The 12,167-nt window shown below is 51.3% G+C and overlaps 1 protein-coding gene across 1 annotated transcript in view; it reads right to left on the minus strand.

Moving 5' to 3' along the window:
• The window catches only part of SDK2 (sidekick cell adhesion molecule 2), a gene marked incomplete at both ends in the record, with an annotated part of 262,118 nt that overhangs the window by 49,336 nt on the left and 200,615 nt on the right, over positions 1–12,167 (minus strand). The window contains 3 exons of the mRNA XM_082679157.1: positions 1,342–1,533; positions 1,919–2,017; positions 2,217–2,412. Coding sequence (XP_082535283.1) covers positions 1,342–1,533; positions 1,919–2,017; positions 2,217–2,412 — 487 coding nt within the window. The remainder of the gene's footprint in view (positions 1–1,341; positions 1,534–1,918; positions 2,018–2,216; positions 2,413–12,167) is intronic.

Raw genomic sequence — 12,167 nt, forward strand, 5'->3', positions numbered from 1 at the left:
TCCATCTACACACAACCCATTACAGCCCTCCCAAACCAATAATGGCTGAGGGAGGTTAGAAGGAGGGATGAGGACGGGAGGAAGCCCCTGTATTCTTTTTTTTTTTTAATTATTAACTTTATTTAGTTTTTGGCTGCGTTGGGTCTTCGTTGCTGCACACGGGCTTTCTCTAGTTGCAGCGAGCGGGGGCTACTCTTCGTTGAGGTGCGTGGGCTTCTCACTGCGGTGGCTTCTCTTGTGGAGCACAGGCTCTAGGCACACGGGCTCAGTAGTTGTGGCTCGCAGGTTCTAGAATGCAGGCTCAGTAGTTGTGGCGCACGGGCTTAGTTGCTCCGCGGCATGTGGGATCTTCTAGGACCAGGGCTCGAACCCATGTCCCCTGCATTGGCAGGCGTATTCTTAACCGCTACACCACCAGGGAATTCCCAAAGTCCCTGCATTCTGACCAGGAACCTTGGGGTTCAGGGTGAACAGAGAGAGAACAGATTCCGGGGTCGGACTGTCTGAGTTGAAATCCAACTCCACTGCTTCTGATGCTGTGTGCCTTTGGGCAAGTTACCTAACCTTTCTGTGCCGCAGTCTCTTCCTCGGTAAAATGGAGATGATAATAATTGCCTACCTCAGGGTTGTTGGGAGGGCTAAGTGCACGGATGCACTGAGCTCTGGGCCAGGTGAGCACTACAGTGTATCACTTGGGGTCAGTTGAAGCTCAGGTATCTCAACCACCTCGGTGGGCAGGTCGAGGGATTCTGGCCACATCGCACAAGCACAGACTTACAGACCCAGACAGGACCACGTGGCTATCCGGTGTGTCTCTCCATAGACACAGATGGGGAAACTGAGGCACGGGGGGGACGCCTGACTTGCTCAGGGTCACAGAGCCTGGCAGAAGCGCGGTGGGGGCCAAAGCTTGCTGTTTACACCGGGGGTGAGGTTATTCTCACCCTGCTCTATCCCCTTCCCAACCAACATTTCCACTGGTTGGAATCCGTCTGGACCTTTTGGGCAACAGTGAGAATTCTTCCCCTGAATCATAGATACCGCTGCTTGATGCAGAGCCTGGAGAAGGATGGGGGAGCAGAGGGAGGGGGCAGTGGCGGAAGGAGGCAAGGGTGGGGTTCTGCGGGGGCCCGGGCTCCCCAAGAGTCAGGGGAGGAAGCGGCAGCAGCCCACACGGCCTCACCATCACAAGGATGCAGCCGGCCCTGGGAGGACCCGGGAACCCCAGACTCCAGGGAGGGGAGAGCTGTGTGGGAAGAAGCCAATCTTCCTGAAGAAGGGGCCTCCTCCCGAACAGGAGAACAAGAGGCCAGGAGCCCAGCGCGGGGGGCAGGCACCCACCTGGAGGCACCCCGGAGGAGATGGTTGAGGCAGACACCTGGCCCTGGCCCTTGGCGGTCATGGCGGCCACCTCGATGGTGTAGGTGGTGAGCGCGGTGAGGCCCGTGACGCGGTACTCCAGGGTGACGTTGGGCAGGTAGTGCGTCACGCGGGTGTTGGTCCGGTTATACTCCTCCCAGGAGATCCGATATCCTGGGGAGAGGCCCCAGTGTGGTGTGAGCTTGGCTGGGACCTTAACCTTCTGCCCTGCTTCTCACTTCCTTACTAGTCTGGCAGTTAGACACGCATTGGAAGGAGGGGGCCGAGGGAGGTGGGAGCATCGTGCCTGGGGCCCCGAGTGTAACCTGGGTGGGTGCCCCTTGTTGGGTGTGGATTGCAGGAGGGAGTGTGGGTCACTGCGGCTGAAGATCTGGGATGTGGCTCAGGGCACGGGGGCTGAGAGCCTCCCATGAGTCCTTTCTAAGAAAGAGTGGCCTGCTGGGAGGCTCTGGGTGCACACTAGGTCGAAGGGAGGGGCATGGACGGGAGGGCCTTTGCCGCCCGTCTCACCCCGGGGCAGTGATGCCGTGGCGCCTACCTGTGAGAATGCCGTTCTTCTCCCCTGGTTCTTGCCAGCTGACCTTCAGCGAGGTGTCCAGGATTTCAGTGAAGCTCAGGTGTCCCACGGGCCCTGGCACTGTACCCAAAAGCGTCCCCCACCCACCCAATGCCAGTTAGAGCCGGAGAGAGACCACCGTCCTCAAGACAGCCCGTGGGGCTCCAGGGGCGACCCCCGGCTCGAAGACAAGAGCAGGGCCGTCCTGGGCCTGGAGCGCTCAGCCTGGCCCGCGGAGGGGGGTGGGGGCAGAGGGAGCCGGGGTTAGGGCGCTGCCTACCGTCCTCGTGGGTGCGCGCCAGCTGCGGGGTGCTGCGAGGCCCGTCGCCGGGGGTGGTGAAGCACAGCACCGAGGTGAAGTACTCAGTGAACTTCTTCAGGCCCGACACAAAGCCCACGTGGATGCTGTCTTGAAAGTTGGGCCGGGCGGTCACCATGGTAACCTCCTCTTCCTGCTCTGGCTCCCAGGCCATCAGCTGCGGAGAGGGCAGCCACTCAAGCAGGGCGGCAGCGAGCACGCGCCAGCAGAGGCCCAGCGCTTTCCCACAGGCTGGGCCAACGGACAGAGAGTGTCCGGGAGCCCAGCTTTCCTAGGGTCCCTCCTCCCAGGGAGGGGAGGCCGGGCGGATACCCACAGGCCACTGGAGCATCTGTCCTCTGGGAGCTCACTTTGGTGTGCTGCTCCATTTGCTGAGTGATTGACTCTAAGCAAGGTACCGGGCAGGGTGGTTTCAGTGAGTCGTCTCCCACTCGATTCCCACAGCAACCCCACAGGGAGGTACTTGACCAAGACTGGCTACATAATTTGCAGGTCCAGTGCAAAATGCAAATGGAGGCCCCCTTGTTCAAAAATTACGAAGAATTTCCAGAGACAGCAGCAGAGCATTTCACTGAACGTGGGGTCCTTCTGAGCGTGGAGCCCTGAACCCCCACACAGGCACGAAGCCAGTCTTGTTTTTTACAGATGACGAAACAGGCTCAGAGAGGCTAAGTGACTTACAATATATCACACAGCTCCTGGGTAGCTGAGGGTCTTTGCTCCTCCACCTGGGCTCCCATGCCTTTCTCTGCCTGGGCCGGGGCAGTTCCTCCTAAGAGCTCCAGTATGTGGATAACTCTCTCTTTTAAACTTGTTCCAAGTTGGGATTTCATCTGTAACCATCCCCTAGAGGTGCAGCCTTGGCAAGAAAACCCCGCCTGGAAATTCAGCAGCAATTTTCCTCTAATCTCCGCTCTACATATCCCAGCCACAATTGCATAAACGCCCCACCTCCCCTTCCTTCCTCTTTTATTAAAAATTGAAGAATAAAGTTGATTTACAATGTTGTGTTAACTTCTGCGAAGTAATTCATTTATACACATTTATACATCCTTTTTTTATTATTATTTTTTTTTCCGGTACGCGGGCCTCTCACCGTTGTGGCCTCTCCCATTGCGGAGCACAGGCTCTGGACACGCAGGCTCAGCGGCCATGGCTCACGGGCCCAGCCGCTCCGCGGCATGTGGGATCTTCCCGGACCGGGGCACGAACCCGTGTCCCCTGCATCGGCAGGCGGACTCTCAACCACTGCGCCACCAGGGAAGCCCTATACATTCTTATTTTTTAATATTCTTTTCCATATGGTTTATCACAGGATAGTGAATATAGTTCCCTGTGCTATACAGTAGGACCTTGTTGTTTATCCATCCTATATATAATACTTTAGCATTAAATATAGCATCTGCTATGTTAGCATCTGCTAACCCCAAACTCCCAATCCATCCTTCCCCCAGCCCTCTCCCCCTTGGCAACCACAAGTCTGTCCTCTGTGAGTCTGTTTCTGTTTCGTAGACAACTTCATTTGTGTCGTATTTTAGATTTCACATATGAGTGACATCGCGTGGTGTCTGTCTTTCTCTGTCTGACTCAGTTCACTTAGTAGGAACATCTCTAGTTGCATCCGTGTTGCTGCACGTTCCTGCTGCTTCTTGACCTCCTGCCCCACACTCCTATTTTCTGGGCCCTTTGTCTGTCTCTAACAATGACAGCTGGTCTCACAGATTTCCTCAATTATTTCAAATTGATTAAATAGCAATTAATGGTGAAAAGCTATGCTGGATGAATTTTAATAAGCCTGGGTATTTATAGACATAAAACAATACCACGCCAATGTCTCTTGATTAACTCAGGCCCATGACAGTGCTTCATCTCCTCCTTTTCATGGCCGTGTGTTTATAAAGCATGCTTGGAAATTTAATTGGTATTGTGAAAAGATAGCCTATAGCAAGTTAATTAGATACCAATTAGACCCTAAAAATACTAATCAGAAACACTAACTGGTGTTTAATACGTAGGTTAAATACCATCCTTATTGCGGTTATCTTGTTTCATAGCAATTCAATCGCTGAACTTCGCTGGAGTAGATTAAGAAACAAGCTTGATGTTTTAATATACTTTAATCAATGTAATTGCGAATTAATTACACCATTAGAATTGTGTGGTGCCTTCTCCAGTAAGTGCAAAATCTGGGTAAATATTGTTTTTTCGGGTTTAGGCCAATTGTGATCACTACTATTTAAAAAAATAAGGGACGGGCTCCCCTGGTGGCGCAGTGGTTGAGAGTCCGCCTGCCGATGCAGGGGACACGGGTTTGTGCCCCGGTCTGGGAAGATCCCACATGCCGCGGAGCGGCTGGGCCCATGAGCCATGGCCGCTGAGCCGCGCGTCCGGAGCCTATGCTCCGCAACGGGAGAGGCCACAAGGGTGAGAGGCCTGTGTAAAAAAAAAAAAAAAAAAAAATAAGGGACAAAGAATGTCTTGACAGGTGCCTTAAAGCACATTCACAGGGAATTGTCTTCAGATATGACAAAGAAGATGGGGACAGGGTGATGGTCGTGCGGTTGGGTGGAGTCATGACCACAGCATCATCCTCCAGGTCCAGGCCCAGAGCCCAAGACGGAGGCAGGACAGGGGTTGCTTCAAAACATTTACTCTGGGATGTGAACCACGTGTCCTGTAGCTGCATCCAAAGAGGAGGAGGCTAAGGGGTTAAGAGCCCTCTCCCTCAGGTCCAGGAAGACAATAGAATTGTCTTCTGCACCTCTATTGCTTCCAAGGGGCTGGGCTCTGGGCAGCCATGGGGTGGAGGCTGTACTCCACACACACACTGGGCTCTGGTCCCATGAGCCCTTCCTGTGTGCCTGGCACTGGGTTAAGCCCATCACGGACCAGTCCCGTTTCACCATCGCAATGAGGATGACGTGCGAATCACTGTCCTGTGCTGCTACAAAAAGGAAACCAAGGCTCAGGAAGGTTGAGGACTGGTCAGTGCACAGGGGACCACCTGGATCTGGCTTCAGATTTGTGGACCTGAGACCTTAGACGCAGCCCTCTATCTGCCGAGGTACACACGGCTGCCAGGTGAGGACTGGGGGTTCTCCACGCCTGCTCTTGTTACCGGGGGTCAGCGCTGATTGACTTCCTCAGGTCCTTGGTCTTGGATTCTAAGCAGACTGGGCTGCCCTGAGCATGGCTGGGGTGTGTGGGTGAGTGTGCTTGTGGGGGGACTTCAGACCTAGATGGTGGGACAGGCAACTCCACCTTAGCAGAGGCCCAGGGGGTCACCCCTGTAACTGAAAGGGGTGTGTGTGTGTGTGTGTGTGTGTGTGTGTGTGTGTGTGATGGTGGGGGGGCCAGGGTGCAGAATGTGCAGCCAAAGCCGAGAGAAAGGACGACAGAGCACAGCTTTGCCATTTACTGTGTGACCCTGGGAAAATCACTCAACCTCTCTGAGCCTCAGGCTATTACAGGAGCCGGTATTAGCTACCTCAATGGTTGTGGGGAAAAGGGCTGAACTGACGTGCCTCCTGTTTCTGATGGAGGCAGTACCTCGAGGCCTCGAGAGTCTAGGAGAGTATAACCTGCTAGATTCTGGAGTTAAAAACAAGTAGGGGAAATTCTCTTTTGCACCCTCCCTTTGTCTTTCCCTCTACTTTTCTATCTCTTTTGCACGGATTCGCACAAAACATCCTGGAAGGATATGTAAGAAATTAACAACGGTGGTTCCCTGGAGTGTGGAGAATTTCAAGGTTGGGTGGGATAGAACCAGGCAGATGAGGGACTGGGCTGGCATGGCGTGAGATGGAGGATGTCTGCCTGCTACAAGTTTATCTTTTTACATTTGTTGGTTTTTGAATCGTGTAACTATATTCCCAGTTAAAAATTAAATTAAAAAATTAAAAAAATAACGGGGGCGGTTTGGCAATAGCAGCAAAATTACACACATTTACCTTCTGACCCAGCAATCGCATTTCTAAGAATCTGTTTCAGAGTTATATGTGCCAGTACGAAAAAATGTAGGCACAAAACTGTTCACTGCAGAAATCTTTGTTATAGTAAAAGACTGGAAACAACCAAAATGTCATCACTAGGGAGCTGGCTGACTAAACAATGGGAGATCCACATAATGGAACACGATACAGATTTTTTAAAAAGGGACAAGGAATATCTCTATATACTCTTACAGAGAGACCTCCAGGATACAATGTAAATAAAAAAGCAAAATGGAGAATGTATGTGGAGTACACTGTCATTTATCTAAGAAGGCGACGGTATACATTTATACATGCATAGCTTTTGTTTATGTTAAAGACATGGAAGGGAAAACCGAACCAAACCAACAAACAAAAAGAAATCACTTCTCTTGGGAAGGAGGAGGACCAGAATTCAGGCTGATTTTTTTCTGAATTAACTTTGCTTTGTAGATTTAACTTTGGAACCATGTAAATATGCTACATAATTATAGAATAAAATTAAATAAAAAAATCAATCCCTAAAAATCGAAACCCAAATGAAACAAATGAACCTCACTGTATATTGAATTGTAGCAAAATTACACAGAAAGAAACCATTTCAGAGACTTTGCAGCACAGAAAGGGGGGGACTGTATCCCTGGTGGGATACCTCCTGAGAAGTACAGATAATCTGAAACTATTTTCAGTAATCACAGTGTTGATATTGCTGTTCTGAAACTGTCGTGGGTATTTGTGGGATCAAGTAGTGAGTAATTCTGTTGCTGTGGAAGAAACTAGGTTTTCAGAATGGAGAAAAGAGAGACAAAAGACCAATGAGATTATTTTTAAAATGTTAGAGTCCTGAAATTGAATTGGAAGTATCAGTACGTGTTTTATCTTTAAAAAAAGTATTTCTGAGTTGTCCATTCACAGGGCCTTGAAACAACAACCAATGCTAGAACCAGGAGCAGCCCCAGTGCCCAGATTTTGGTATCTAACTATCATTAAAAGAAACAAGGGGGCTTCCCTGGGGGCGCAGTGGTTAGGAGTCCGCCTGCCGATGCAGGGGACGCAGGTTCGTGCCCCGGTCCGGGAGGATCCCACGTGCCGTGGAGCGGCTGGGCCCGAGAGCCATGGCCGCTGAGCCTGCGCGTCCGGAGCCTGTGCTCCGCAAGGGGAGAGGCCACGATAGTGAGAGGCCCGCGTACCACACAAAAAAAAAAGAAACAAGGGCTCCTTGATGACATGGCTGATCCCAGGCACAGGGCAGGAAAAGGAGCTACCTTGGGCCACCCTGTCATACCAGATAGCAAGGAACCTATCAAAGACTCCTGGGGCAGGCTTCCCTGGCGGCGCAGTAGTTGAGAATCTGCCTGCCAATGCAGGGGACCCGGGTTCAAGCCCTGGTCTGGGAAGATCCCACATGCCACGGAGCAACTGGGCCCGTGAGCCATGGCCGCTGAGCCTGCGCGTCTGGAACCTGTGCTCCGCAACAAGAGAGGCCGTGACAATGAGAGGCCTGTGCACGGCGATGAAGAGTGGTCCCCGGGCTTCCCTGGTGGCGCAGTAGTTGAGAGTCCGCCTGCCAATGCAGGGGACACGGGTTCGTGCCCCGGTCCGGGAAGATCCCACATGCCGCGGAGCGGCTGGGCCCGTGAGCCATGGCCGCTGAGCCTGCGCAGCGTCCGGAGCCTGTGCTCCGTAACAGGAGAGGCCACAGCAGTGAGAGGCCCGCGTACAGCAAAAAAAAAAGAGTGGCCCCCGCACGCCACAACTAGAGAAAGCCCTCGCACAGAAACGAAGACCCAACACAGCCAAAAATAAATAAATAAATAAATAAATAAAATTTAAAAAAAAGAATTAAAAAAAAAAGACTCCTGGGGCCACATCAAAAGGACTCACCAACTTGGAAGAGGTGGGTGATGGGTCAATTTGGTATCAATGAGAGTAATAATGGCAGTGGATTGAAACATATCAGACGTATTAAAAATCCTTAAGGACATAATAATACTATCAAAAACAAAACGAAAAGATGCCTCCCTCTGCCCCCATCCAAACTCATCCGTCACCTTAGAAGATGCTATGGAACCAATTCACTATTCTGAACATTGTTAAGTCATGGAAGAGAACTGAGCATTTACCATGCTTTTCCTAGACGAACTAAACCTTCAGGTAACCAAAAAGTTGTTAACGGAAAAATTCTTTTGGGGGGAAAGTATTTCAAGTCATAAATCAAGGAGAAATCAGAATATTCAAGTACCCTCATTCTGATGCTTGGATACATTTCACATCCTCACGTACCCCCTATTGAGATAATAGAGCGCACAGGGGTGGTCAACGGTCACCGCATCCTAGTAAGAGAGACACGCAGACTCCGTGCCTCCTAATGAAAACGCACAGCACCATCTAGGAAGTAATATTTTGAAAAAAAAAAATCAAATCTGAATATGATCAAGCCTCTAGTTCTAAATTCCAATTTACTGCAAATATAGTGTTCAGAGGGATATATTAAATGACCCCACAGGGATGCAGTTGCAAATCCAGGCTGTGGAAAACTGGCTAAGTTTCTTTCTTTCTTTTTTTTTTTTTTTTTTGCGGTATGCGGGCCTCTCACCGTCGTGGCCTCTCCCGTTGCGGAGCACAGGCTCCGGACGCGCAGGCTCAGCGGCCATGGCTCACGGGCCCAGCCGCTCCGCGGCATGTGGGATCTTCCCGGACCAGGGCACGAACCCGCGTCCCCTGCATCGGCAGGCGGACTCTCAACCACTGCGCCACCAGGGAAGCCCTGACTAAGTTTCTTTACTAAATAAATTAAAAGGAAGAGAGAGTGAGAGAGAGAAAGGAGAGAGAATCTGTGGATCAACTGAGACCTAGAAAACTTCAACCAGTTGCAACTGTGTGGCTCTCATTTGGACCCTGAGGCAAATAAACCAACCAGTAAAAGAAATGCCGCGGCAACTGGGGAAATTTCAATGCTGACGGGGTATCTGATGCTATTAAGGGGACTGTTGATTTTTTAAGGCACTATAATGGGAATGTGGTTATTGTGTTTAGGTTTTAAGTAGAGACTTTATCTGTAATATTTCTCTGCAGAAATATTTATGGATGAAAGGGTACAATACCTGGGATTTCCTTACAAATATTCTAGGGGAGAAGCAGAGGGCTGGAAAATAGAGGGAACGCATTGGGCCGTGAGTTGGTAACTGTCGAAGCCAGGGTGCGTTATGGTCTGATCAAGTCATCTTAGTCTCCTCACTGCTTTTGTAGATGTTTGAAATTGTTCACAATTCAAAGGGGAAAAAACGGTCCCTTCTCACTGGAAGGATGGAAGGGACAGACGCTGCTTTTTTCCCCCCCCTGTGATACTGAAGGCCAAAGGAACAGGAAACAAAATCCCCACTTGTATCCATTCATACTCAGAAAAAATCAAATTATAGTTATTTACAATTAAATCATACAACACTTTCTTTTTAATGCAAGACAAAGTGCAGGCTCTGGAGTTCGAAGCCAAGCTTTGCAGTTACTCTGACTGTGAACAAGTCACTGGCCCTCATGCCTCAGTTTCCTCCTCTGTAAAATGGGGTGATGATAACAAGGCTTCCTTCTTAGGGGTCTTGTGCAGCTTGTAGGAGACAAGGATGTGAGGGAAGCCCAGGCATCCTGCCTGGCCTGTAGGAAGTGCCCTGGAAGCGTGAGCTCTTCTTACGCACCAGTTTCTATGCTCAAGCTATCTGGACAATTCATTTCTGCTGACTTTCTTGGAGCAGTTATGGGGTGCTGGGCACAGACTGGACCTGGGAATCAGGCGGGCTTCTGCAGCTTCCTCTGGCTCTGGGTCATTGCCCTAATTGTCCCGGCCACTAAGCTGGTCTCCTTGGCCCTCTGAGAGCCATTTGCCTTAGAAGTTTGCAGCCCAGGTCTCCCCAAAGTGGAAGGAAACTTAGAACTGGCAGCAAGAAGCTAATTCTTCCCAGCTCAGCTCCTCTGCATGACGCAAGCCTCCCTCTTCCCTCCACTGCCTCCCCCCAGAGTCCCAATTAGGAGGTTTCTCCAGCCAGCCGGCACTACCGGGGAGCAGCTACAGCCCTGGTCCAGGAGGGCCCCGCTCGGCTTCGGTGATGCACTTTCCTAGAAGCTAGATGTCTGCGGCTGGGGTGTATCGGGATCTGGACCCTCCCTCCTTTACTTGAAACACCAGCAGAACATTCTCTGGGTGATTTAATCTCAGCCCCTTCCCGTCCAGCCATCCCCCACGTTGCAGCAACAAAGGCTAAGGCTGCTAGTCCTAGAAATGGTCCTTGTTGTCACACACGGGTGGTGTGGGAATCTTCTGGAAGTATCTGCGGTCACCTCGAGGCCAGCAGAGCCCGCGGTTCCCTGCCCTCCACGGCTGGCTTCCTGGTGACATGCCTCTCACATCCGGAGGGAGCGCACTCCCTCCTCCCACCCGCCCCACTCAGCTGAGGCCAAGCTGTAAAACACTACACACTCTGTGGACCAGAGTCACAGAGTCCACAGAATGTGTGTGGACCACACACTCTGTGATCTGCCATCTCCCATTCTCTTAGGGAAGGTCAGCTCCGTGCTCCTCGTGGGGTGACAGGAGAGACCCAGGAGTGGCTGCCAGAAGGGGATGGTTGAGAAGTCTCGACTTGCAGCACAGTTCCAATTATAGCAAATTTACTACCATCACCATCACCACTGCTACTAGTGCTTTTTGTTACGGCTGAATTGTTTCCCCTCCAATTTTTATGTGGAAGCCCTAACCCCCAGGACCTCAGAATGTGACTGTGTTTGGAGATAGCCTTTAAAGAGGTAATTAAGTTAAAACGAGGTCCTTAGTGTGGGTCCTCATCCAACAGAACTGGTGTCCTTCTAAGAAGCGGAAGTCTGGACACACACACACAGAAGGAAGACGCGTGAGGACACAGAGAAGGCGGCCGTCTACATGCCAAGAAGAGACGCCTCCAAAGGAACCAGCCTTATCAGCAACTTGACCTTGGACTTCCGGCCCCCAGAACTGTGAGGAAATACATTTCTGCTGTTTAAGCCGCCCAGTCTGTGATACTCTGTGAGGGCAGCCTGAGCAACGAATCCATTTCTACTACTATTGCTACCGTTTTCGGAATGCTTCTTAGGTGTCATTCTGCTGAAAAAATTACAAATATTCTCATTTAGTCCTCATCCAATCCTAAGGGACAGAAATTATCATCACCTTCGTGTGCAAAGGAGGAAACAGGATGTCTCTTGGCTCTCCAGCAGCTAGAACAGCGCCCATGGTTGGGCTCAGTAAACACTTATTGAAGGAAGGATGCTCAGACAGTTTATAGGGCTTGTCCAGGGGCCTGGCCAGAGGCAGAGCCAGGACTTTAATCTAAGCTTCCTGAGTCCTACTCCTGCCCTTAAACACACTGTGTAGGGTCAAGTACAGTCTGAGGACAGATGACCCTGCAGAGTGCCCATTAGCCCATGGCTTGGGGGTAAGAAGCACGGTCTGGATTTTTCTTTCTTTTTTTTTTTGCGGTATGCGGGCCTCTCATTGTTGTGGCCTCTCCCGTTGCGGAGCACAGGCTCTGGACACGCAGGCTCAGCGGCCATGGCTCACGGGCCCAGCCGCTCCGCGGCATGGGGGATCTTCCCGGACCGGGGCATGAACCCGTGTCCCCTGCATCGGCAGGCGGACTCTCAACCACTGCGCCACCAGGGAAGCCCCGTTCTGGATTTTTCTGATGGGGCCGTGGCTGTGTGGGGACCCTGAACCTGAAGCAAACCTGGTTTTGTTCATAAGGCAGGCTCATCGAGACTGACTGCTCCCTGCACTGGCTCACACACAGGCCAGTGTCCGTACTCCCCGTGGCCTGGACGTGGACCTGGGGAAAGCCCGCATGCCCCTTGCCTTGATCACGTGTCCTCTGCTTGGCTTGAACCAATGATTCAGAGACAGAGCGGGGACTCCCTC

Source organism: Grampus griseus (assembly GCF_964374135.1).
Source record: "Grampus griseus genome assembly, chromosome: 20".
In the NCBI taxonomy this organism is placed as follows: domain Eukaryota; kingdom Metazoa; phylum Chordata; class Mammalia; order Artiodactyla; family Delphinidae; genus Grampus; species Grampus griseus.